At 44.4% G+C, this 27270-nt stretch overlaps 1 protein-coding gene and 1 long non-coding RNA gene across 12 annotated transcripts in view; both read left to right on the forward strand.

Annotated features, from left to right (window-relative positions):
* TNRC6C (trinucleotide repeat containing adaptor 6C) overlaps positions 1-27270 on the forward strand; it is a 610512-nt gene that overhangs the window by 51475 nt on the left and 531767 nt on the right. For 9 of the 11 annotated variants that reach the window (XM_039501295.1, XM_039501293.1, XM_039501294.1 and 6 more), the window contains 2 exons: positions 21159-21221; positions 21950-21988. In XM_039501295.1, coding sequence (XP_039357229.1) covers positions 21159-21221; positions 21950-21988 — 102 coding nt within the window. Of the gene's footprint in view, positions 1-16781; positions 16891-21158; positions 21222-21949; positions 21989-27270 lie in introns of those variants that run through there. The other 2 variants (XM_039501296.1, XM_039501297.1) reach the window with 2 other exon arrangements.
* On the forward strand, positions 2276-10939 carry LOC120383321. Its single transcript, XR_005588412.1, has 3 exons — positions 2276-2318; positions 9609-9756; positions 9845-10939. It is a non-coding gene; the product is annotated as an uncharacterized LOC120383321 (long non-coding RNA).

Genomic DNA, 27270 nt, shown 5'->3' on the forward strand with positions numbered 1-27270 from the left:
TAGCGTTGCCAACCGTCTGGTTTTAAACTGGAACACCTGGTCGAAAAGGGACCCTGGTGGCTCCGGTCAGCACTGCTGACCAGGCTGTTAAAAGTCTGGTTGGTGGCACAGCAGGGCTAAGGCAGGCTCCCTGCCTGCCCTGGCTCTGCGCAGCTCCTGGAAACAGCTGGCATGTATGGCTCCTAGGCGCAGGGGCCAGGGGGCTCCATGTGCTGCCCCCACCCTGAGCGCTAGCTTGCAGCTCCCATTGGCCAGGAACCGCGGCCCCTCCCCTCTGCCTGAGCCCCCTCTTTCACCCCACACCTCCTCATCCCTGGCCCCACCCCAGAGTCCACCCCCCCCAGCCAGAGCCTGCACCCCAACCCTCTGCCCCAGTCCTGAGCCTCCTCCTATACTCCGACCCCCTCGGCCCCAGCCCAGCACCCCCTCCTACACCCCAAACCCCTCTACCCCAGAGCCCTCACCCCCTCCTGCACCCCAACCCCCAACCCCAGCCCGCTCCTGCACCTTGAACCCGCATTTCTGGCCCCACCTCAGAGTCTGCAGCCCAAACCAGGGCCCTCACCCCCTCCCACACCCCAATCCTAACCCCCTACCCCAGCCCGGTGAAAGTGAGTGAGGGCAGAGGAGAGCGCGTGACGAAGGGAAGGGGGATGGAGTGAGCGGGAGGTGGGGCCTTGGAGAAGGGGCAGGGCAGGGGCGGGGCCTCAGGAAGGCGTGGGGCAGAGGCAGAGGAAGGATGTTCGTTTTTTTGCAATTAGAAAGTTGGCAACCCTATCCTGAGTGCATGCCCACTTAGAGTCCTGGAGGGTTGTGCTGAAAAAGAAAGGAACTTACTGCATGGCTAATAGGCTCATTGTCTCCTCCTATGTGATCCCATGGCAAAGTAATCATTAAATGTGTGATCACAAACTCAGTGCAATGGCAACAGACTGATGTCATTAGCACTGCATTAGGGCTCCAATCTAGAAATGGAGCTGGAGATACTGGACTGTAATAAAGATTCCCTTATACAAAAACTAGAAGTGGCTGAAATATTTTCAGCACAGTCTTTTTTCTTCTTCTTCCCCCCCCCCCCCAAAAGTGGCCTTTTAATTTTTGGCGAAAATTGTCTGTTTTCAAAAAGTTTTTCATGAAAATTTGATTTTTTTTAGAAGTTTACATCAGTTTATTTCCTTCCCATCCCCGCCCTTTTTCTTTTTGTATTTCCTTTTTTCCTCTTGCTTTTTCAAGTAATTTTTAAAAACAAATTATTGGGAAAAGAAAAAAAGGAAAGGGAAAAACCAAAACAACAAATTAAATTTTTTGAAAATATATCACAGCAATTTGACGAGGAGGAAGGGGGGGATTCCAATAATGGTTTACTTTGAACAATGTGAAACAAAATCAACTTCAATATTTTGACTTTTTTTTGGTAGTTGTTTGTCCAGTTTTTGACTCGCTCTATTAAAACGTCAGTAATTTACCCAAGACTATTAAAGGTATTCAGGACACATCCCATCTTGTTGTTAATCAACGAACGCTGTTTGGTGGCCTGTGGGAAATGAGTTGATGGTCTAAGTCCAGTTCCCAGTGAAGATACGGCCAAATTGCAAAACCCTAACTTATTGCTGGCAGTCTCAGAAGACCAAGTGTGAAATCCTGGCTGCATTGAAGTTAATGGCAAAACTCCCACTGACGCCTGTAGATTCAGGATATCACCCCCAGGACTGAGGATGCATGAAGAGGGAATTCTCATTTTGGGGTGGTCCTTCCAATTCAAGCATGGGGGCAACATGGGGGAAGTTTGCAGTGCAGCTGCCTGTAGAATTCTTGAGTTTCTGTCCCACCCCCGCAGTTTTCACCTGCACTTAACTTATGCGGGGGTTTTGTTTTTTGTTTTATTTAAACCCGCTGATTTCTTCACTGAGCACAAAGGGGAGGGTAAGTGCAGTGATCTCCCCATAAGTCCTTTATCCCGTGTGCTTCTCTTACGAAAGGGCGTAAAGTGTAAAGGTCTCCGTTTTAAAGTTGGGGAATGTGTTCCCGAAAGCGTCTTTCCAGGCTATTGGGACAGGACTCATTGCTAGACTATGAATTCCCAAGGATGTTTGCTAGGAGCCTGATCCAAAGCCCATATGCTTTTCCATTGACTCCCGTGGGCTTTGGCTCAGGCCCAAAGGCAGGGAATGGATCTGTTCAGCTCTAAAGGAAGGAAAGGGGCTGACCGTCAGGAAGAGCTTCTGTGATGTCATGGAAGACGGAATCTTCCCTTTGCTCTGTGTATCAAAAGAAGGTTGGAGACTGGTTTGAACTTCTAAATGATGCCAGCACTATGGGTAACTACCAAGCAAAGTTGGTCTCTTGGAATGGAACAATGGAGAGGCGAAAATAAGAGCTTGTCTGGGACGTGGGGAGTCGTGCCAGCATTTTCCTTGGTCTGTTTCCAAACAGATACAGTCTGTGCTTGAGGAAACAAAAGAGATGAGTCAGTCCTCTCAGTGAAGGTTATTATAGGAACCTCTCGCCACCACCAATTTAGCCTCGGTTTGAGTGGTTCATTTTCTTTTCACTGCTCTTTCTGAAAAGGAGGAAGTTAAGTTCTAGTTCTAAAACATCTTAGTGAGTCTATTAAATGAAATGATTTCTGACATAGGCTTTGAGTCTCTCCCAAAATAGCATGGGGTTGCTATAGAGCATTACAGGATTAAAGCAGCAAGGACAAAAATTAATATCTTATATAATTTAAATGTAAGAGAGAGCCCATATTTGAACCAGAGGCATCTGAATCTCTCATGTGAGGAGTTTTGCATCCAAAAGGAGATCAGCAGAGGGTCTGTAAACTGAGGAATGTCACGTAGCTTTGAGCACATGGATTGTGCTAGGACTGGCTTTGTACGTGTGGGACTCTGGAGGAGAAATGAGGGAACACTGGGTTCAGTTCTCCAGCCCAATTGGTTGAATTACCCACTAGCAGTGGCTGGGACACTCAGGATAATAGCTCGGGCTTCAAGGGCCGGAGGAAAATTTGGTTTTGCAGAAGCTTGGGACCTAATTGATGCATTGCTTTGAAATTGCTGCCTTAGTGTGGCAACTGGCTCTACCTGGGGCCCTGTTTCAAATTTGCTGCAAGCAGAACTGTCCCTTTGGGAAGTGCTGAAAGGACAGGAATTCAGGAGGGATTTTTCAGATCCTTGTGCTGCCCAGTAAGCCACCAGGCCTGCCGTTTGCCTTCCAGATTGCACTGATGATTGCACTGCTGCCTCCCAGCCAAGCCCTTTCAGGCAGAAGCGGCTCCATCCCACTCTCCACCCACCTGCAAGGAAGAATGGCCAAATATGCAGGGGGCAGGTGCAGGGAGATAAAGACAGAGAGCCCTTGCCCCTCCCAAAGGTGGCGTGGGGCCAGGAGAGCACTGCAGTCCCAGGCTGGGTTCAGGGCAGGAGGGGTCACTGGACAGGGGAGACATGTGGAGCAGTCACGTGTCCTCCCCTTTAGCTTGTGCCCCCCCAATATGGGGAGGCACCACTCGTCTATGGCCTTGCCAGAAGTCAGACAGACTGGAATGCCCAAGGCAAGCTGGACTATGTGATAGATGGTCATTTTACACCAAAAATCACATTATTCAGGTTCCGACCAGTCCCAAAGGACCAGTCCCTCAGCCATGCTCAATAGGATCTCATACAAAAGACAATACTTGTAGCCAATCCGGTAATAAACCAACTAAAGATTTATTAACTAGGAAAAGGAAATGAGTTATTGACAAGGTTACAGCAGGTAAGCGTACATACACAAATGAGTTACAGTAAAAGAAAGGTAATAGAAACTTCGACAATAAGCTGACTGCATATATTTTAGGGCTAATCCAGGCAAAAGAACTGGGGACTCCTTGCAAATGCTTAGAAATCCTCACCCCTCAGAGTTCAAATAGAATAGATATTTTTATTCCCTTGCCTCAGTGTTCAAGCTGTGATGGGACGAGGGCCTGGGCACGTACCCTCTCCAGGGCTGTGGGGGAAGCAATCAACAGTCTTTTGTCCACAGTGGCTTCTCTGATGTCCGTAGACCTGATTTTGTTGGGGAGGAGCTAACGCCTCTGGTGGTGAACTAGTATTTCACACTTGGTAATGCTTCTCCCCTGACGGTGGGGGGGAAATTTTAGAGTTACAGAGCAAACATTTAAACGTTTCCTTATAACATGAGATACAGACATTTGTAAGTAGGATTAATACATGCAGCATCCTACAAGCTGTTGATAAGGTCTAAACACATTCTTATCAATTTAACATCTGTTTTAACATGTGACCCAGAATGGTTCCCAACTATGCATTTGTCAGTGTTCAGTGAGGCCCCAGCCTTGGAATGAGCTGGCACCTGGTCTGCCAGCGTCCCAGCAGGTATGTTGGTTACCTGCGCAGCCTTAACTACTGCTCTCCAAACCTTACAAAAAGTCCATTTTATAAACAACCGAACTGCCAAACTTGGTAGCTTAAATTAAGGCAGGCAATTCTATGTTCCTACTGGCTGTAAGGTATAATGCTGTGTACACCTCTACCTCGATATAACGCTGTCCTTGGGAGCCAAAAAATCTTACCGCGTTATAGGTGAAACCGTGTTATATTGAACTTGCTTTGATCCACTGGAGTGTGCAGCCCCACCCCCCACGAAGCACTGCTTTATCGCATTATATCCAAATTCGTGTTATATCGGGTGGCGTTACATCGAGGTAGCGGTGTACTTACAGTTAGATTTGATGTCTCTGTATGATGTGCAGTGTTTCCGAGGGGCTGTGCATCTCCTTTGCAAACAAGGGCGATAAAGTTGGGACTCAAGCTGTGTGGAAGCCTTTTTTTTCCCCCTCATAGCTGTAGCTAACAGTTGTTTTAATGAAGACCTCCTGTTTCAGAGAAGCACAGATTCTATATAACCTGACATTAGGTTCCTAGAATGAGGACATGTCACCTAAGTACAAAATTGGCTACCCCATTTTGAAAAATGGCCCATTTCAGCTTGTCTTTAAAATGTGAGTGCATTTTGTACTGACTTTTCCCTTTAACATATGATACATTTAGTATCCGAGACATCTGGATGAAGATTAACAAATTTTTAATTTAGAATATCCTAGGGGGGGAAATGGTTGTGTTTTTCTGCCCCAGTAAAGAACTGGGAACTTCATACTGTATGCTGAACTCCAGTTGTGAATTTGAATCAACCTGGTAGAAGAGGCAATTTTCTGGAATATTCCCTGCTAAAAAGAAGGAGCTTGTATGAATTGGAGTGACAATGAATGGGGTAGTGGGTACCACTACCCTGCTTGGAATCAGAAGTGCTCATTCTGTGTCACAGGACTGATAGTTCTACCAAGAGCAGGAGATTTCTCTGTTCGTTCAAATGGCAGGGGCATGAGGTTTTAGAGCAGGAAGATATCAATTATGTCCTTGTAGCGTCCATGATGGACAGTACAGTATAGTAAGAAGAAAAAGTCTTAGGTATCTTAGAGTAGTTAAAAATAGAACATTGTTTCTTACTTAGAAAGGCGTTTCAGAAAATGAATGTTAAGTTAATACTAAGCAAAAAAATTCTCACTCCTCGTTCCTGCCCCCCAAGCTGATTTCTAAGCCCAAACCAAGGGTTCTTAGAGTTTCTCAAGGCACTGGTATTCACTGTCAGCCATCTGTGCTATTTAATTCTGAGCTACCTGTTCATTACTCGGCTGCATTAAATACTGCTGCATACTTTTGCCTATACAAGAGCTCAGTAATACAATCACGTGCTAATACATTCATTTTCTACTTGACTGCTCATTCGTTGAAATATTAGTACATAGGAAGAATACAATCACGGCGAATGTGGGATTGACTAATCAATGCGTAACGAATAATCAGAAAACACAGATGTCTGAGAAAGACGGCGGCAGTGCAGAATGACTGCACCACGGAAGGGAGGAGAAAAGCAGGGGGAGCTGCGAGCAAAACATGACATTGAGCCCCTCCTGCATCGCCTAAATGTCCCAATTTCCTTAGACACATCAAGGTGCTGCTGGTTGGGTCATAGCTCCAAGTGCACCTCACCTTGACAGAATCATTCTGCGAGTTTGCCATATTCAGTTGACATTCTTGGGAGCGTTCAAAGGATCTCTAATGACAAAGGAGAGTCAAGTTTTTTTTCTACCATTGTGTTACGCAAATTTGTCTTATTCTGCTTCTCCACAACCTGTTGTTTCCATGTGTAAACTACACAGGCTAAATTCTAGTGGGGGCCTAACTGTTCTGGAAGCACCACAACATCCCCCACCTTTGTCTGAACCCCAGAGCTGAACCCCAGAGCTGAATCTGTTTATATGGCTGCAAGACTGAAAATTTTCATATGTAGATTTTTGGTTTTTCTTCATTATTTTTCTTTGTTGCTGTAACAGTGGGTTCCCCCTGGGAACAGAAGCAAAAGGATATGAACAGCAAGAGAGTTGTTTGCTTGTTGTTTTCATGAAATTTTCCCAACCCAGTTTTGCAGCCCCAGAAAGTTGGAATAGTGTGGTTAAGTGTATAATCTTCTGGGTGCTGATGCAAGCTAGATCTCTGAACCTCAGCACTTACCCTGGAAGTAGCAGGAGGGTTCCTCCCCATAATGTGGCTTGTAAAGTGCTTTGGGATCCTTTGGAACAGAAGTTGCTAATCACTACGTAAATGATAAAAGTCGCACTCTGTGACTGCCTTCCCTTAGCATGAACCATACTAAAGTAATCCATTCTTCTTTCTTTGGAACATGCTTCTTTCTAGGAATGTTTTGCATCTCTGCTGGAGCCCTGAAGGTGCCTCCTCCACCTTTTCATGGTGCAATATATCCCACCTGCCGTTCCATTTTCTGAACACCAAGTCTGGGCTACCTTCTCATTCCCAAAGAGTGCTCAGATTGGCTCCACAGAAAGCTCAATCAATAGCACTCCTTAGCATTTCAGAGGGAAGGATAAAGTAACACAAGCCGAGAGACAGAGAGAGAGTGTGTGTGTGCGTGTGTGTGTACACGCACATGCAGCTGCTATCTGACGAATGGAATCAGAACTGCTTGAGTGCCTTCTTTAATCTGCCTCTAGTAGTTGAAGGCAGGGAATGTAAGACCTCTACGGTAACTGGGTGCATTGCAGGGTGGTGGTGTGATGCTGTGGTACATGGTACACCTGACCTCTCTAGATGTATGTCTACACAACCGTGGGGAGGGCACTTCTGTGACATTCCAGGATGCAGTCCGGACTAATTGAGGGTTCATGTCACCACCTGCCCTGCAACCTTAGGCGCCTTACAATGCTTTGCTACTGTAGCTCCCACCTGGGCCTCTCACAAACAGCCTGCAGGTCACACCCTGAGTATCTGTGTGTAGCTGCAGCCTGCCAGCAACACTCCAGTCAACACTCTGGCTGCCACTTGCAGGGTGACCCCAACACACTCCCAGTCCCAGATTTTCACCAAAAACATAGGTTCTGCACTATCCAGCCCTCTCCTGGACAGTTCAGATATTAGAGGTTCGATGGCTCTGTACAACCATTTGCTACCTTAACTGGAGTTACCAAACAATTCAGTTTAAACACAACACTTGATTAGTTTTGATTAAAGAAGAAAACAAGTTTATTTAACTACAAAGAGAGAGGTTTTAAGTGAACACAAGTATAAGGTATTAAAGTCAGAAATTGTTACAAGAAAAGTAAAGATAAAAACGCTTTCTAGTAACTAAAACTTAACAAACTAGACTCAGTTCAAGGCGAAATCCTTACCACATGTTCCCAGCAATAGGGCAACCAAATTCTCAGGTCAGAACCCTTCACAAAGTCTAATGGCTGATTCCTCTGTCTTCTCAGCTGAGTGTGAGAGAGAGAGAGACAGACAGAATACCTGGGGTGTTTTTACTCCTCCCTTTTATGATCAGTCACCCTTTGAAATACAATTTCCAGAGGGGAACCCCTAGATAAAGTTCATTCAAGCTGTGAGGATGGAGATATGGGGTCTCGTGGTAAAAGAGGTTCCATGTTTGTTGTTAAGATGCAGATCCACCTATTCCTTTCTTGCTTCACTGCCAAAGAATGGCCACTTGATTGGTGATTGCCAGTCAACTTTGACCCCTGGCTAGAGGTGTTACCTTGTCCTTTGTCTTTAAGAAACTGATTTTACCCACTATCCAGACTTGTCTGATAAACACATTTCAGTCATTACTTCAGTTTATGTTCATAACTGTATATATAGTGTTGCTACACACATTTCACCATGATATTATTGACCAGCAAGTTATTAGTTTTCAAGTGATACCTCACAAGGTGTATTTTGTACAAAGATTATTACAGTGGTGTGTAGGGTGTGAATACAGGGGTGCATCTGGTCACAGCTTCCTAGTGCTGGCAGAAGGACACTCACTAGCTCTGCTTTAGCTAGCATGCTAAAAATAGCAGAGAGGGTCATTTCCTCGTGGGCACATACTGCACCAGTGGTAGGGCATCCAGGAACCCTTTCTTCCTGTCCTCTACATTTAAACACTTGGCAGCTTTGCCACTGTTGGAAGCTTTCTGCAGGACCCTTCTGCTCTCCCAGGAAGTATGAAAGCAAGGACATAGAAAGATTTAGTGAATGATCATTCAATGTTTCTTCATGCATCTTTTCATCTTTCCTCTTTGTAAATCTTAAACCCACAAGCCTGGATGATGCTGATGGGGCATATTCTAATGTTTATACTAGGAAATCTTTTAAAAAATGTATAACCTTAGTACCTGTCCTGCTTATACTAGGCCAGAATCTGATCTCAGTAACTCAGGTCTAAACTTCAGAGTTGACTTGATGGGAGTCATTTTCATTCAAGGGCATGATTATATATTGAATTTACACCACTGTGACTGAGATCAAAATCTGAGCCTTAGAAATGACTCTCCCTTCTTAAAAATAACGGAACTGGGTCCCCATTTTTGGCTCTCCCCAGTTGAGGGGGTGAGGCAGCCTGTGACCTTTCTGCCTTTGTTCCAAAACAAAATAAGATTCAGGCTGGGAATGGCTCTTTTGATGTTCATAAGGAGTTCAGTGATCCTGTGGTGTGAAATGATTCCTGCTGGCAGAGATCAGTGCAAGTGATGGGTGGGGTTATTAATGTGTCTGTGTGATTAAACCCAAAGCGGGGTGTGTGTGTGTGTGTGTGTGTATACATGAGTATTCACTGAAGTTTATCTCTCTCCCACCTCCCTCTCCAGTAGACATATGTTTGTATATTCACTCCGGTTCCAGATTACCTTTCTAGAGGACCCTGTTTCGTGTGATAAAAAGATTATTCACTTTGGAGGAGACGGGGGCAAGGATTAGGTGAGGAGTGGGGTGTGTGTGTTTAGATAAATTCATAACAGGAGGAAACTAGAGCAGATGCTAGTCAGGAATGTGTGTATTTTGGAAATGTAAAGAGGATGGGCTAGGGAAGGTGATAGAAGGTTACGGGGTAGAACTGACAGGGGTAAATCTATTTTGTAAAGCATAAAAGAAGTTAATCTTGGTTGGCAGTTGTGTAGGGGAGAGGGGGTATTTTTTCTTCTCTCTTTCTGCCGACCAGTGTTCTTTATTGTCTCTCTCAGGTAGATCGCTCATTGCTATAAATTTTCTTATCTCCAGTGCTTTTCCAATTATGGATAACAACAGAAAAGCAGTCATTGGTTTCTAAAAGGTCATCAAGATATAAGGCCCGATTGGGAAAGGAATGACTTATGGAGTTGGCTTGTGTAAATCTGGGGAAGTTTTATGCACAAGTCAGGCACAAAATGTAAGTGAGATTCATAAAAAACAGAGATTTACACGGGTTTCAGTTAGTAGAAATCAAGATGCTTATGAAAATTTCCTCTCTTCTCTAGCCCAGTGTGTATGCAAAGAAAAAGCTGTTAAAAGTGGTCTTTCGAGTGAATTTAGTGGTGGAGACGTACCACATTGACAGCCCGGGAGGATGGAGACCTCTGTTTTTCCAAAGATTACGTATGGTGTAAGCGACGGTAAAACAAGCCCTCTCTTCACACCCTGCGCTGCCAGTGACCTGGCGATGACCTCTTTGGATGAGAGGGCAATTCAGTTTTCTCTGCCTCTCTGCTAAGACTGCCTGCCGTGTCCCACCTGTGAGGATGGTGATATAGACGCTTGTCCGCTAGGATCAGGATTATTTCCTCCAGCTCATTTCACACACAGCAGGTCACTGAAGGGCCGTTGGTGTGGCTGTGTTGCTCTGCTCGCCGCTGTCAATCACTGTCAAATTCACACTAACCTAGAAGCAAAAGCCTCCCCAGCTCATTACTGGGGCCAATCCCCTTCCCCTGCTTTGTGCTTGTCCACTTAGAACACACAGTGTGGAAACTGGGTAAGAGTTGATTTCCAAACGTGTAACGCAAGGGTGCTCGTTCACAGCTGCCAGGGCTGTTCTGCAGGGCGTAGGCCCTCGAATGAGAGACACTGGTCTCTCTCAAGAGGGGACACAATAAAGCACATTTCTCCCAGAGTGTCCCTGGGTCTTTCCCAAAATCTCCATTAATTGCCACCTAAGTTTTCCCTCTTCCCTTCTCCCCCTATACTGCTCCAGATCCCTCCCTTTTCTCTATTGCTCCCAAATGCCTTCCCTTACTCCTCTTGTCTCCATAGCTCCTATGCTCCATTCATCATTCCACTCTCCCCCCGCCTGCAGCACTGCAGCCAGCCGCCTCAGCAGTCCCTGGGCCTTCCCTTTCCCCACATTCGAAGCCGCTCTTGGAGCCCTCCAGGTGTTTGGACAGCACCCGCTTTTCTGCCCATCTGAATGTAAATGAGGGGGAAGCATTCACACAGCACGATCAGGTGCCACAGCACTTTGCATGCAGATAAAATGGCTTTCCTGACTCAAAGAGCTTCCTGGCCGAATAACACAAACCTACAGTAAGACATAAGGCAACCTTTCAGGGGAGAAGAGGGTGTGTGTTTGCATGAGTGTTAAGGAGCCCTTGGGTCAGAATGATCCCAGAGTGATAGAATGGAGCCCTGCCATGCTGGGTGCCTAAAGGACAATGTGGGGAGGGAGAAGGGGTTTGGCAGCTGTGGGAGAGGAAGCAAATGGGCTCTCCCCATCCATAGCCAAACAATATCCCTCCTGGCTGCCCTGTGGTCTTGCCTGTGCAGCGTACAGCAGGGCCTAGAGTCAATGGACCAAGAAATAAATTTAGGGTCTTCCCAATGCTCCTATGTGTCAGAGCCTTAGTGCAGGCAGGGGAGGGTGGGTGCAGAAGAGCAGGCTGTAGGAGCTCCCTGGGAGCTCTCATGGGCTCTACTGGGGTTTATAAACATCGAGGCCCAACCCTCAGATTTGTAATTCAGAAAGAGACAGAGACCTAGGCCCAGGAGACAGAGGCATTCCCTCTTTCCAGACATATGGATGCTCTGTTTTAAAGTATACTATATAGTCAGGCCCTATTTCCAATGCATGTTACCCTGTAGATTGTGGCAACCTTCCTTGGTCTTCCCAATTCGATAAATATTGATTTCCAGATGCTTGGGTGCCAAAAGGCACCAGCTGTGGATCTCCAGCTCAGATGAAGAACACAGTGGAATTGCCCCTCAGTCTACTTTGAAGCTGCATGATCCTGAACCAATACAGAGGTGCCTGGCAGCAGCAATAGGTAGCCGGAGCTGCCATGAGCTACTTAACCTGCCGACTAATGCACAAAGTCATTTCTACCGCAGCTGTCTGAACAATACATTTGCCAATTAAGTTAATTCAATCAAATCCCTTGTATCCAGCACAAAGGAAAGAGCAAATCCAGGTGAAAGAGAGAACAGAGTGTAAGCTCTCCTGTATGTCACACAAAAAAGGGAAATTTCTATATAGGGCTTGTGTGTAGGACCAACGTGTGGAGCCACAGAATCAAAGCCTAGAAATCTTGACTTAAGAGGATGTGTTTTCCTGCATTTATGCAGGGGCTGGATAACTCAGGGAAATGGTGATGGCTGGAGGCAACTGTTTCACCCCTAGTTCACTTGTTCAAATGCAGCCCAGGGCAGGAGGGATCTAAAACTAGTGATGTGCTATCCACTGGGTAAGAGAGGGTTCATTATAGTTGCTTCTGAAAGGTGAACAAACTCACCAACATGTATATGAAGCTACTTTCTCCTGCTGTCTTCTCAACTCTAAAGAACTGCTGTACCCATCTTAGCTTGAGTGGACTAAGCTCTATGAATGCAGGGCCGGCTTCAGGGTTTTTGCCGCCCCAAGCAGTGTGTGCGGGGGGGGGGGGGGAAGCCACGATCAGCGGCAGCTCCACCGCGCTGCTTTCTTCTTCGGCGGCAGGTCCTTCCCTCCAAGAGGGACTGAGGGACCCGCCGCTGAAGAGCCCGATATGCCACCCTTTCCCCTTGGCTGCCCCAAGCACGTGCTTGCTGAGCTGGTGCCTGGAGCCAGCCCTGTATGAATGTAAACTATTCCCATTACTCACACCCTTTGGTGGTGACCCAACCTTTTAAGGACATGCTTCTTTGAATTCCTCTGGGTGTGAACATCCATTATGATTTACTACGCACCAACAATGAACATGAAGCTGTATCATATGTAGACGACATACTCCCCCGGTCCAAGAGTGCTGTAGACAGACAATACAGTTCAGACCTATAATACAGCTGTTTACCTGATAAAGGTGCAATCTCCTTAAAGAGTGCAGATTTTTTTAGGGAGAGATCCCCAGCTGCTGTAAACTGGCATTGCTGCTTTGCCTTTAAAGAGTCAATGGAGCTGTATTGACTGGTCTATTGACTTCAGTGGAACTCTGCCTATGGACACCAGCTAAAGCCCTCACCCTCTCTTCCTCAGCCCACTCCACCCTACTCATTTTTAGATCAACACTTTTTATGACACGAACAAATAATAAGCAAAGCTGTCCTCTATTCCAGTCTCCCGGGGAGTCGGGAGTTTCAACTAGTCAGGGCTTGTACAGCACTTCTCAGTGCTAAGCATTATCATGACTTTAAAAAAACAAAAAGAAAATCAGGGCCAAATCTCCCCTCACCTACTGGTGCAACTCAAGTGGGGCTGCCTGGGGTCTAAGTGAGGCCATGATGTGGCCCCTATCCTGCAAAGGTCGGTTCTTCAATGGGCAGCCTAGTTGCTTGTTTTGCAGATACAATTTTTTTTTTGACAGGTTTATGCCAATTCAGAGTATTCCCCACCTGTCCTGCCATTTAAAACATTTATTTAGCCATGCTGAGGTGATGGCTAAATGCAGAAGACCCCAGCTCATGTAAATTATCTTCTCTGCCTCCCCCAGCTCCTAAGAACTCAGAAGAGCCGATCAAAGTGGGTGTGTGCCTCATAGAATGTGGGTGCTAATATGGAGCCTTGTTTGAATAATAGTTCTTCATCGCTGACATGAGACAAGGAGGAGAGAGCCAGATTCTCAGCATCAGTGCTTTTTTTCCCTCCCTGCAGGACAAAGAATGGGAAGTGTGAGTGAATTTGCTGGTTTCCAGATTGACACAGAGCGAATGCAGTCACTGGTAATCAGTGCATACAAGAATTTATCACCTCTGCAGATTACAAAGTGGGGAGCAGGTGTCTGACCTGCAATGACAAAAACACGGAGTGGCGTTGGGGGGGAGAAAACAGATAAGATGTCATTTTTCAGCACATTTTTTCTCTCCTTAATGTTCTCCTAGATTATGGGAAACAATCATGGGACATGAGATGCTGGTGTTTTATGGTGTCAGTGGGGTTTAAGGTTTTAGGTGCAAAAAAAAGTGACATTTAGGTTCTGTATATTATGGGGCATTTATAGGGCACACTAGGTTTTTTTATCATTATTTATTTACTCGAGGCAAGAAAGATAAATTGGATTCTGTATCCAAGCACTCGCATCTAAAGGAAATTAAAAGGAATGAACTTGGCCTCCACTCAGGGCAGAAATCAGCACAGGAATGACCCTCACTAGATTAAAGAACTACTCTTGCCTCAAAGAAAATGCTGAGAGCTACTCAGTGCATGAACCTTTCCCTTCCCATATGTTGTGTTTTCTGGGTTTCCCTTTCCTTATTCTTTGTTAGGAGGTATATTGCCATTAAAAAAAAGAAAAGGATCTCTGCTCCTGTAGAGTTCTTTTGCTCCCTCCTGTAGGCACATGACTCCGTCTGACAAACCATTCTACTTACTGTGGATGTGATTATGTTGTCACTGAGCAAATTCCAACCTCTACGCAGGTGTCAATCCATTGACTTCAGTGGAGTTGCACCTGGTCACACTGGGTCTGAAATCACCCCATACCGTTAATGAGCTTGATACTTTGCCCTGTTTTAGGGCCTTCGATCTGTGGATGACAAAATGTTTTACAGACATTCATTAAGCATGATAGCGCCCATGGGAGGTAGGGAAGTATTATGCTCATTTTACTAGAGATGTTCTCAAGCTGCAAAATTCAGATGCAGCTCCCAAATACCCCATAGTTCAGAGCTATTTGGATCCAAGCTTTCGATATAGGTTCACTGTTGCATTTTACAGGTGGGAAAAGTGAGGCACAGTCAGGTAATGTGACCTTACAGAAGGTGACACAGTCTATGTTAGAGCCAGAAACACAATCCAGGGCTCCTGTCTACCAGTCCTACACTAGACATTAACCACTAGATAATCCTTCATCTCTTAAGATGAGGAATTGGTAAAAGAAGCAGATGAATGGTTAAAGATCCTTTTCTCTTGCAAATGTACTTAATGCGGAAAAGGAATTACAGAAGCAGAATCTGCCCCATGACTTGGTAACTGGACATGAAGCACCAACATTTTATGAAGCCACTAGAATTGCTGAGACTTCATAGTCTCAATGGCCAACAGCATGCTGATGACACCTAGTTCTAGCTATCCTTTGCTACATATGACAACACCACTGTCACTGAGCTGGCCCAGTGCTTGCTTGAGATCAGCTCATGAATGAAGAATACCTGGTTGAAGCTGAGTCCAAACAAGACAAAGATGATGCTAGTTGGCAGAGGGAAATGTTTTGAGAAGTTTGTAGCCACTTTTGCGGTCTCCACTGGTTGAAGATGCACAACCACCACTGGTCAACTGAGTCGACAGTGTAGGAGGTGCCTGAATTCCTTGCTGATGTTGAGCTCTCAATAGCAGCATCTGCAAGTAATGCATTCTGTCATCTACAACTGGCCTGGAGGCCACATCCCATCCTAAAGAATCTGGACTCAGTTATACATGTTTTTGTCACCTCCAGGCGGGACTACAGGGACTGTCTCTGCTGCCACTGAAGTAGTGACAACCTGGATTTGACCCCAAGCAACTTTTTCATTAACTGTGCTGCATATGTCAATTAATTTTTATTAGCTCATTCTCCTAATGTTCTAGAGCAGGAAACTCCCAACTAGCACAGAAGGCAGCAGTCCGGCTCCTCCACAAAGCAGGCTATGGTGAGCACATGCACATCAAACCTGTTCTCTGCTCTCTACCTTAGCTCTCCATAGACTATGGAGCAAAATTAAGGTTGCAGCCTTTGTCTTTGAGGCATTCAAGGGGTTGGGCTCGTGATATATAAAAGATCACAAAGGTCCGGGGTGAGGACTGGAGTCCACAGCTCCCCTCTTTAGGCACAATGGAGCTTTCCACCATACGGATAAAGCTTGTCTTTCTTGGGGGGTGGTCCCAGACTGTGGAAAGAGCTCCCACAGGATCAAAGACATGCCATAAATCTTGTTCCCTTCTGCTTCAAGTGCAAGGTGCACTTCTTTGACCTTGGACTTCTAATAGAAACACATAGCATAGTGTCTGTATAATACATTAAATACAGTTAAAATAGTAAAGGTAAAAATATCTCCAAACAGTTTCCTTTGGGGGGCGGGGGAGGGAACCACAGGTGCCACATGCTAGTCATGTCTCTTAATGCATTTCTGCAAAGTGTTCAGGTACTATGGGGATGAGGGCTCTATGAGAGCCCTGCTATAATAGAATTTCAGTGACTTTGTTGCTGGGTCTGTGCCTATTGCACCCACATCCCTCCCCGAGCAGCTTTCCGGGGGGACGCCAAGCAGGCCCAGTTTTAGACTTGCTGGGGCCCAGGGCAGAAACCTGAAGCCCTGCTGTGTGGGGCTTCCAGCCCTGCAACATGGGGCTGAAGCCAAAGCCTGAGCAACTTAGCTTTGTGGGGATGCCTGTGGTGTGGAGCCCTGGGCAATTGCCCTGCTTGCTACCCCCTAATGCTTGCCCTGGCTTCTATAGGCAGAAAAACAGTGGTTGTGGCACTGGTGGGCTGTAGAGTTTTTATAGCATGTTGAGGGGGCCTGAGAAAGAAAAAGGTTAAGGACCCCTGCTATAAACAATGGCACAATGGACTAGGGTGACCTCCCCAGATTCAGATCAAGAACCCCACCTCCTCTTGACATGCTGATGATCCCAGGAACACTTTCCATTCATGTATCACTCTTAGTCTAACTATATATAATCAAACTTTGAAGATGGCACTTGTGGGAGTGCAGCGTTTTGTTTTTCCTAGATCTACAACAGCCCTCCTGCTAGTAATCTGAGCAGGAATAATCATTTGAGAGGGAAGCTAATTAAATTAAAAAGACGACGAAACTAGAGGGATAAACCTTTTGATGAAGAAGGGCTGGGGAAGTGGATGGGGATGGGGATGGGGAGGAAGGCACATATCTCTTTGAATCATCAGTGTCTCAGGGCAAGGTTGCTTCAGCCATAGTGAGTATCCCTATGAATTATCTCCTGCTTTTATTGTATATTGCTACCAGGAAATGACAGGGGGGCTTGGGGAAACTAACTTTTTTTTTTTATTATTTGGACAGACTTAAAGAAGTGGCATCAAATTTGAAGGGCACCCAATCAATCTGTTGTCCTAGCTGCATGAAATTGTATTTCCCTGCCACTTCATATCTTATTTGCAGCAGCTGGGCTGTAAGTCATTGGTGATAACATTCTTTATTATGCAGCCGTGTTTATGAACTGTGCCTGGAAAGAGATGATAGAAATATGCAGCAATATGCAAAGGGGGGGAAGGAGGGAGGGGGAATAAATGCTAGTTGCTAGGGCAACCATGGGGCTATTTTGGGCATCAAATTTTGCAGATGATGAAAAGCATTTTCATGTGATGGCTGGTCTCCCCGGGAAGGGAAGGGGAGAGAGGGCACACAATAAACTAGGAAGATGATATTCAAGAAGGCAGCCATTTAATGTTTTCAGTAGTTTCAGCTTTTTAAAAAAAAGTATTAAAACCAAAAAAGTTGATATAACCTAGTTAGCAGGAAAGCTGGGTGTTTTAGAGAATAAGAGGAAAAGACAGCCTCGGAATTTAGAAATCTTCACTTCAACTTCTTACGAGCACCAAGTGAGACTGTTTAAATCTAGCAAGTGCTGTCAACCCTGGGGTCTGTAATTGCTTTCGTTCATAACCAGTCCCAGTCACAATAGACAAATGCAAACTTTCCTTCCTAAAAAAATCCTACCTGCCTCATAAATCACCATTAGCCTGGGTGCTTGGCCTGAGCCCCCACCCCCTGCATCAAGAGCTAAAGAAGTGAATTCCCAAAGACCCAGCTGGACTTTTCAGAGACCCTGGTTTGTCAAAGGGAGAGAGGCAGCTATTTTGTCTCTACCTTCAGCTATATAAATACCACTGATCTCTGTTAAAATTCCAAAGTACCTAAATAATGGGAATTGGTCTAGTCACAGCTCAGTATTTCTAGCATACCAGTGTTGGTCAAGATAATGGCTCAACTCACTATCATTTAAGGGCTAGTTTTCTGTTTCTTTTATTTTAAATAGTCTACAATTAATTTAATGCTGATGAAAGGTGCCAGCGCAAGGACTTTGTACAGGATTTGAACCAGGGTACCTGTCTCACACTACATAGAAGTTTCACTTCAAAGCCTAGAAGGTGCTGAGGGCTGGAGTGGAGTCACTCTGATTTGCACCAGCTGAGGCTCTGGCTGGAGTCATTTACAGCTGTTTAAAGTGGGTGTGAAATGCTATTAGATCAGAATTCTGCCCTCACATCAGTGGTAGCATTTTACACAGGTGAAAAGAATTGCATGAAGAGGAAGGTAAGGGAGAGGTAGGCTCTCAAACCACAGAACAGGTGGAGCAGGAGGTTCCTCACAGGATCTGTTTGCATTTAGCAGACTGAGTGAAGAATCCCTCTATAATCCTTGTATCCAAGGTTTGTCTGTTCCCTACCATGAGAGATGCTACCCTCATCTCAGTTGCCCTAGAGAATCCTTTTCTCCAGCTTGATATTGCATAAATTAAGCAGAATCTAAATAAAAAAATAGCTTATGGCTATTTTGTGCAGCTCGCACCTCACCCTGTCCTGCCTCTAGAATTCTGAATATATTGGCAAATTTATCCAGGAAAAGGAATTGGAATAAGTTTTCAGTGAGGAACCTCCTCTAAGTCCTATGTCACATGTTGGTGTTATTGCTCCCTGATTGTGTTTTTAATTAAACAGTTAGCAGTGGTGTTGCGATTCTCCTTCAATAATTAAATCACAGTAGTGAATAATTATAAAAGTGAATTGTTGAGTTCAACAGTCTCCAACTGAGGCAATAGGACCTGTTTCATTAAATTAATCCAAGTAATGCATGTTCACAAGAATGTAGAATGATATGGAGGTAGATATCCATCATTCAGCCCTGCATGTCTGCCTCTTTTAGGTGAAGTATATTCCCAATCTCATCTTCTTGTTCTTTCACCATTTCCTTCAGTTCTCTTCTCCAGAAACAAATGTTTCTGCTGTCTTTTTTATTCACATATGGTGTGCTCTCAGCTTTGCCCTGGTAATGCATAGATTTTTAAGGCCAAAAGGAAATATTACAGTCCTCTTAGTCTGACCTCCTGTATAACACGGGCCACGGAACTTCACCCAGTAAATCTTGCATTCTGCCTCTGTTTACTCCATTTTTAACTGGCCTTTTGTGTTAAACAATTCTCTCTCATCTGGATTACCTCACTTTTAGTGAAGATGAGCCCAAGGTGGAACTGGCTCTGACCCCTTGAACTCTGGTGTTTAAATCTGAATCCAAACTTCTTGGCTCTCCCTAATATTTAGATTGTCTTCTTTACATTTTTAAAGCCCTCACTGTTATATTTTCCATACACAAAACGTGAACAAATTGTTTCAGTCAGAATGACCTTTATTTGTTAAGAGAACAAAAGTAAATTTTTCATGAGAAGCGCACACAGTATGTGGATGTCTCTTTTGTTACAGTCTATACTTAACTGAACACACAATGGGTGCCTGTCTCTGCAGACATCAGTGTCCTTAGCGAGTAAAAGAGGCAGTGTGGGAAATAAACCGCAGTGGCGACTCTAGACATTTCGCCGCCCCAAGCATAGCGGCATGCCAGTCCTGCGGCTCCGGTGGACCTCCCGCGGCTCCAGTGGACCTCCCGCAGGTCCCGCGGCTCCACCGAAGCCGCGGGACCAGCGGACCCTCCGCAGGCACGCCTGCGGGAGGTCCACCGGAGCCCTGCCTGCTGCCCTCCCAGCGATCGGCAGAGCGCCCCTCACGGCATGCTGCCCCAAGCACGCGCTTGGCATGCTGGGGCCTGGAGCCACCCCTGAATAAACCCACATGGGGGGGAATAATATTTCCCCTCAACGTTGCTAGACCTACAAGATTTTGAAAACCTGTTTTAGTTCATCTCACGGACTTTCCCTTCTATCCAGGGAGAATAAATCCATTTCCAATAACGATTGTGCAGATCTTAAGATAATTAAGCAGATTCCAAAATACTCTGGTGAAGAATTTCAACGGCAAAAATAAGAGGTGCCAACCCCCCATTGACTTTCACTGGGAGTTGGGTTCTTAATGGGGCTTTGAAAATGTCCCCCAATATCTTCAGTATTTCACAAGAGAATTTGCCAGTTAGGGTCTAATTAATGACACTGCATGCTTGATTGTACATTTATATTTATTCTTTATCCATGCCAATCTCTGTAGACAATGTAGCTGTCAATATACCGGGCATTTATGTTCATGGAGTAGGATTTTCAAACATTTCTAAGCGATTTAGGAGCACAAGCTCCTTTGATAGTCACTTAAGTGCTTTGGAAAATGAGATTTAGGCTCCTAAATTAGTCATTTCAATGCTGAGCTCAGCAACACTAAATGCCTTTAAAAATCTGTTTGCAGTGCTGTTGTAGTGGTGTTGGTCTGAGAATATGAAAGAGATAAGGTGGGTGAGGTAATATCTTTCATTGGACTGACTTCTGTTGGTGGAAGATACAGGATTTTGAGGTACACAGAGCTCTTCTTCAGGTCTGGGGAAGGAAGCACACTCTCCTTCTCCAGACCTGAAGAAGGCTTGAAAGTGTGCACCTTCCACCAACAGAATGAAAAGATGAATATCTTCAATGAAAGATATTTCCTCACCCATCTAGTCTCTCTCAAAATCTGGGCCTTAGTCCCCCAAAAGCCAGAGAACTATGAAATGCAGCTGTTGAGAAACTTTTTTTTCTTCTGCAAAGATCTCAAAATTGATAATGGTTAATGAGAGCAGGAGATTGGAAGCTCAGATTTCTGGGTACTGCTTCCTGATTTTGCTGCTGACTTCTATGCGAATTTGGAAATATTGTCTCTCTGTGCCTCAATCTTCCCATCTGTAAAATTGTATAATAGTATCTTCCTTACAGGAATGGTGTGAAAATGGCATTTTTTTAAAGTGATTAGAAAGCCTTGGTTAATAGGTGCTATAGAATTGCTAAATATTCTTTATTATTAGAGCTGGTCAAAATTTTCAAATATTGATAAAATTTCAAAATCTGATACAGAATCTGACAAAGTTCTCACAAAATTTGCCCTTGTTTTTGAGCAGCTACTGACTTGGTTGAAATTTTCCAAATGTCAGAATTTAAAATTTTTCAAGTTTCAGAAAAGGGGGACATTGTGGGTGGGGTGGAGTGGATAATGAAATTCTCCCATCACTTTTTTTTTTGTTTTAACCTGTTCTAATCAGCCCTCTTTAATGTGAGCCAATAGAGGTATTGCAGGACTGGAAGGATTATTTGCTGTATTATTGAGCTCTGTTCCACTTGAGTTACTGGATTCTACAGGAAACAATCACCTCAAAATTGCAGCCAACTTAATATTCACTATTCAGTCTTTTATTACTAGGAGCATGGATAGAAACTTGAAAATAATGCAAATTCAATATATTTTTTTCCAGGACATGGATGCTGCTTGTGAATTTAAAACCAAAGACAATCAAGATCTTGGAGAGAAAGAGAAGGTCAGTCTCATAGCTTTGTTTAATCAAAATCGAAATTGTGACATCTGTTTTCCCAACCCTCATTTAAAAAATACATCACTTCATTTTATGGGTTGCACAGAAAGGTTTAAAAGAAGTTTTCCCTTCATAGTCTCTGCAAGTTGTGGTAAGGGAGAAAGAATGACCAAGAGTTTAGGGTGCTACTCTGGAACTTGGGAGATGCATGTTCGATCCTCTGTTCTGCCAAAGACTCCTTGTGTAAGTTTGGAGTGTCATGTACTAAGTTTGGATAATCATGTACTGTAGACTCTCTAGCCCAGATCTACGAATCCACAAAAACCCTGTGTGGCTGCCACCTAAACTAACTCTGTGCCTAAGTCAAAATTCCTCAGTGCCTACATTTCTGCAGTGGGGCATGCACACTGCTGCCTCACTCTATGCATCTGAACGCCTGTCTCCCTCCTGAGCCCCTGTGTGATCCACGAACTGGGGGAAGTGAGGTGGAGGAGTGTCTGTCTTGCCTGCAGGGCCTGATCTGGCAGTCATTGGGCCGGAGAGCGAGAGAGACACACTCGAGTGCAGTGGTTACGGCACCCACTTGGGAGGTGGGAGACCCAGGCTCCAGTCCCTCTTTCGTTATTCTACACAGTGGAAGAGCTTCAATAGGAGAACTTAGGGAGCCCCACATCATAATATTCCATAGCTCTGTGGTTAAAGCATCCCTGTTCAAAACTTTTCTCCCCCATTAGGCTGAGCGGGGAATTGAACCAAGGTCTCCCACATCCCAGGTAAGTGCTGTAGTCACTGGGCTAACACTGTCTCTTCCTCTAGACATTTTATATAGAATGAGGCATTCACCTAACTCGTTCTCACAAGAGATGATTTAGGCGCCTAGGCCACCAGGCTCCAGGAGGTAGGTTCCCAGTTGTGGTTTGCTAGCAGTCCCTGCAGCCCAGTCTTAGGCACATAACTCTGTGAGACAGGTGGGGCTTAGTGTACACCCCTCTGGCAAGCTTAGATGGGGAGTTACCTGGTGTGCTGGCTTTTATGGCTCGCTTTCTAAGGTACATAGTTCTCCCCATGCATTGTAGAGACAGCTTAGGCACCTGGCTCAGGCTTTGTGGATCACAGTGTTGTTTCAGTGATTTTTTTTCTAGGCAACTGAGTCCTTTTGTGGATCCAGGCCTCTGTGCCTCAGTTTCCTATCTGTAAAATGGGGGTAATAGGGAAGGACTATCTCAGAGGAGTGTTGTGGGGACAACTACATTAAAAACACTGAGGCACTCAAATACTAAGGTATTGGGAGTGTGGTGGGACAGGACATATGAGTATCCTAGATTTATAGCAACTAATAGAACAATTTAAACTCCAGGAATAAGACATTTTGTTAAAGGGAGGAACTGAAAAATGACAAATTTATAAGTCCGTCCTCTTGGGGCTTGCAAGGGTCTCAAAGGATGGCTGGGTCTTTCAATGATGGAATTCCATTGGTTCATAACAAAGCATTAAGGCTAGGACTTCTCTTTTAAATGCTGTTGTTTTCTTTGAAGGGGAAAGGACGTGGTTGTTTTATTTTAAAGCTGTTCAGTTGTGTTGTCTGTGGCTAATTGCTAGAGCTGGGCAAACAATACCAATAAACTATCTGTGAATATTTGAAAAAATGTATTGCTGAACTTTCTATTTTTATTGCTATACTTAAACCACATACTGGATATGGAATGATACATTTAATCCAAACTATCACAAAAGTGGTAGAGATGTCGTACAGTATTTCAGCATAACAATATTTTTTGCCAATCTAAGAGTGTAAGAGAAGATACAAGTAAGAAAAAAAGAAAACACATTGTTGAATCAGTTTTTACACATTAACTAAAAATTTGCAGAAACTAAACAATTCTGTTTCCCTAGGAAGTCCTTGAACCATCTCAGAAAAAAATTGTTTCTCTACATCTATTTTTGTGTGAATGACCTTCAGTTAAAGTAGCCTCCCACAGCAAGATTATCACAGTTTAATTGAGCATTTTTAGATGAAGTTTACTAATAACTTAACATGACAGAAACAGGGGGTAGCCATGTTAGTCTGTATCCACAAAAACAACAAGGAGTCCGGTGGCACCTTAAAGACTAACAGATTTATTTGGGCATAAGCTTTCATGGGTAAAAAACCACTTCAGTTTATGCCCAAATATATCTGTTAGTCTTTAAGGTGCGACCAGACTCTTTGTTGTTAGCATGACAGAATTTGCAAAGTAATGGAACATTTTTACATTGCTAAACTCTATGACAATTAAAATTTATTCCAGAAAGCTGGGAATTTTAATATGAGAGATTTTTAGTTGGGTTTTGTTTGTGTACATCATTTTACCTCATACATATTGAATGTTTCCAAGTTAGCCGAATGTTCCTAATGAATGGTCCTGGTACAACATACCATGCTTGGAGCTAAGCATTTAAAATATATATTATATATTTTTAAAAGTTGACCATACTATAGCAGCAATATGCTGGTACCCAATGTAGAAGAGAGGACAACACCTGAGTCTTGAAATGTGAGCAGCTTTGGTCAAGGTTTAATTTTAAAAAACATCCTCGATGGACTCCATCTCTGACTATATTCCAAATATATAAATCCTATAGAGAGATGGGCCTGAATCAGAATCCTGGATCTGAAAATCCTCACACTTTGAAATTTGGATCTTGAGCTAGATAGGAATTTTGTGGCTGGCACTTTCTGAGTATCTTTTATAATGGCCTGAATTAAAACCCAGAAAACAAAACATCACAGGAGTTTGTGAAAGTTCAGATCCAGTGTCTACTTTGTAGTTAGGTCCCATCTTTATACATTTTGCAGACATAGGATATGATAGATCAGTGGTGCCCAACCTTTCTGTTGCAATAGCATATTCATGTTCCCAGAAGAGTGTGGCGGGCACCGGACAACCAGCTGCCGAGAAGTGGCTTCATCGAAAAGTGTCACCGCCAAAATGCTGCCGAGAAGCAGCGGCATTTCGACAGTGATGCTTCTCGGCATTGCTGCTTCTCGGCGGCTGGTTATCCGGCAGCCACGCTCCTCGGCGGCAGGTTGTCCGGCAGAAGTGCTCCCTTGTCAGTAGGCAGGAGCACATAAATGTCCCGCATTGGGGACCACTGTGATAGATGTATTTTTAAAGTCCACTGGCTGCACCCCGGTTACTGAGGAGATGATTCATATAATAATAACCACTGTCATTAAAAGTGAGAAAAATGTCATCTCTGACAAGTATGTCTGGGATACCTTATAAGGCATCCTCTATACAGTAGTATGGCACTTTAAATGAGAATGCATCAAATATCAGAAATGAGTGTTGAAAGAGGGGCTGATCCCGGAACACTTGTAATCAATGAGATTACTATGTGAGTAAGAATCACTAGCATGAGCAAGGATTTGACAGTGTCAGCCATATTGTGTTCATTGTAAATGTGGACTTGCTGTAGACCTCAAGCTCTGTTGGGAAAGCGACCAGTCAATCATTTCTGATGTGCAGCCCATGATTCCTTTTCTCTTGCTATCAGACATCAGGGCAAGACTCCCCAATAGCTGTCAGCTCTTCAAGTTTCTCTCTGGTGTTGGTTTCATGAGTATCAATGAGGCTTCCATCTACAGGCAGAGTTGTGGTGAGGCCTATGTTTTTATCACAACTGTGGGGTTTTGGTTGGATGGTTGGTTTAATCCTCTCAGTGAGCATCCCATTTTCACACATAGCTGGAGCGGATTTTGTTAAATGTAATGATGATCTTTAATTTATGAGAGATTTAAGAGACTAGAATTACAAAGTAAGGTCCAGATTCTGGAACCTTCACTAGTGATGAGTGGAACCTCCCTCCACAAGTAGTTCCATAACATCAATGGGCCTACTTACCGAGTAAGGCGCTATTCATGTGAAATAGGAAGCAGAGCTTTACAGGCCCTATCCAAGCAACCAGCTATGTGGTCTTCTGAGACATATAAACCTAACTCTATTGGATACTACCATGAAAAACCTTCAACTGGTTCTTACAGTTTCCACTTGGCAACTGGGTTTTAGAACAGATCAATAAGCCTATTGTTGTACTGGCCCCTGGAGTTACTGGCCCTCCAGCTGACCCAACAGAGACTAGCAGAAATCAGTAGAGACCAGATGAAGGACTCTAATAGCGTCTGCACAAATTAGCTGCAGGAAGGATAGGGGTCCCATAACTAGGTAGACAGGTGCTCAGGGCAAAATATAAAATCTACCAACTCTGGAGGCAGGAATAGATGAAATGTAAATAATATCCCCATCTTGAGCATCCCTACTATCCTTTTCCTTTTCTCCATCCCACTGGAGCTTGCAGGGGGTGGGAATATCTCCTGGGGAAAGGGAGCCAAAGGTTGTGGAACCATGCTGAACAGAGTTCAAGGGAAATCAGTGGGCCACTCATATCACAGGGCTATTTTAGTATTATTTCTACTGTGCTCAAAAATGTGCCAGGCATTTTACAGACAAAACAGAAAGGCATAGTCTCTGCCCCCATACGGTCCAAACTGACATGTGACAAGTGTAGGTAGCAAAGGTTACAGCACATAGTAAGTTTGCTTGCTATTTGGTTCAGTTGGTGATCTTGGTGGTACAGGTAGTTTAATAGCTAATTATTATTAGTGACTCCATTCTTGTGGGCACCATGGAAGAGATCAGTTTCATGAGAGTGTGGTGGTTTGGAGGACCTGTAACGGGACAGCATTCTGTGCATGAGGGTAGCATGGCTGAGGGAGAAGTAGACAATTTAGGCTTTGAGGTTGATATCACTGTGAATTTGGAGGCTGGGATAATAAGAGAAGCGATTAAATGGGAGGTGTCAGTTGGGGCTGAGTTACGGAGAGCTTTGTAAGTGAGGATCTGAAGTTGAAACTTGATGTAGTGGAGGAGAAGGAGCTAGGGGAGAGACTCACACAGATGTGGTCAGACCAACAAGCAAGGAAGATAGCTATGTTAGTTGTATTTTGGGTAGACTGGAAGGGGGTGATGTGGGTATTTGGAAGGCCAGCAATGGGTACGTTTCAATAATTGAAATGGGAGATAATTAGGAGTATAACTGTTGGGATAGAGAGGAAGGGACAGATCTTGGAAATATTGTGAAGGAAGAAGTGGTAAGATGTGGACATGGCCTATTGGTTACAATGTTCTTCCCCAAAAGACTGAATCCAGACATTAAACTTCATTATTTTCTCATGCATCTTCTTTTAATTCTAAAACACTAGATTCTTGGGTCACAGAAATGTCACTCCAGAGAATGAGGCAAATTTCACTCAGGCCACGTTTACACTTACCTGCTGGGTCGACGCGGCAAGTTCGACTGCTCGGAGTTCGAACTATCGCGTCTGATCTAGACGCGATAGTTCGAACTCCGGAAGCGCTAGTTCGAACTCCGGTACTCCACCGCGGCAGGAGGAGTTGCCGGAGTTGACCTTGGAGCCGCGGAGTTCGCTTCCGCGGCGTCTGGACGGGTAAGTGAGTCGAACTAGGGTAGTTCGAATTCAGCTACGTTATTCACGTAGCTGAATTCGCGTACCCTAGTTCGACCCCCGACCTTAGTGTAGACCAGGGCTCAGAGGTTCTAGCAGATTTTTAAAACATGTCTTTAAATAAAAATTATGCAGGGTTGCCTGCAATCACCCACATTCTCCCATGATACAATGAAGCAGGTAGCACTGTTTGAGTGAACTTCAGGCACTTATGCTTTGGAAAGACCAACCGGTGCTGAAATGGGGCAATTCCACAGTTGTGACAGGATGAACAAGATTATGTTGACTTCAGGTACAGAATAAACAGCAGAAGCAGGTAAACCAATGGGGAAAAAATAAATACGATTCTGATTTCCTGCTGATGGCAGTAGTGGTCAAACACAAGCAAAGAAAAATACCGAAAATATGAACCCCACTATCATTTAGCAGTTGCTCTGTTTATTTGGGTTCTGCACGAGGATGTGCAATTCTTTAAAGGACAGGTAAGATGATAACTTGCCTGTTGTTTGATTTTATCTGTAACACTACCTGTTACTCTACTTTCAGGTC

Source organism: Mauremys reevesii, linkage group 15, assembly GCF_016161935.1.
Source record: "Mauremys reevesii isolate NIE-2019 linkage group 15, ASM1616193v1, whole genome shotgun sequence".
Taxonomy (NCBI): domain Eukaryota; kingdom Metazoa; phylum Chordata; order Testudines; family Geoemydidae; genus Mauremys; species Mauremys reevesii.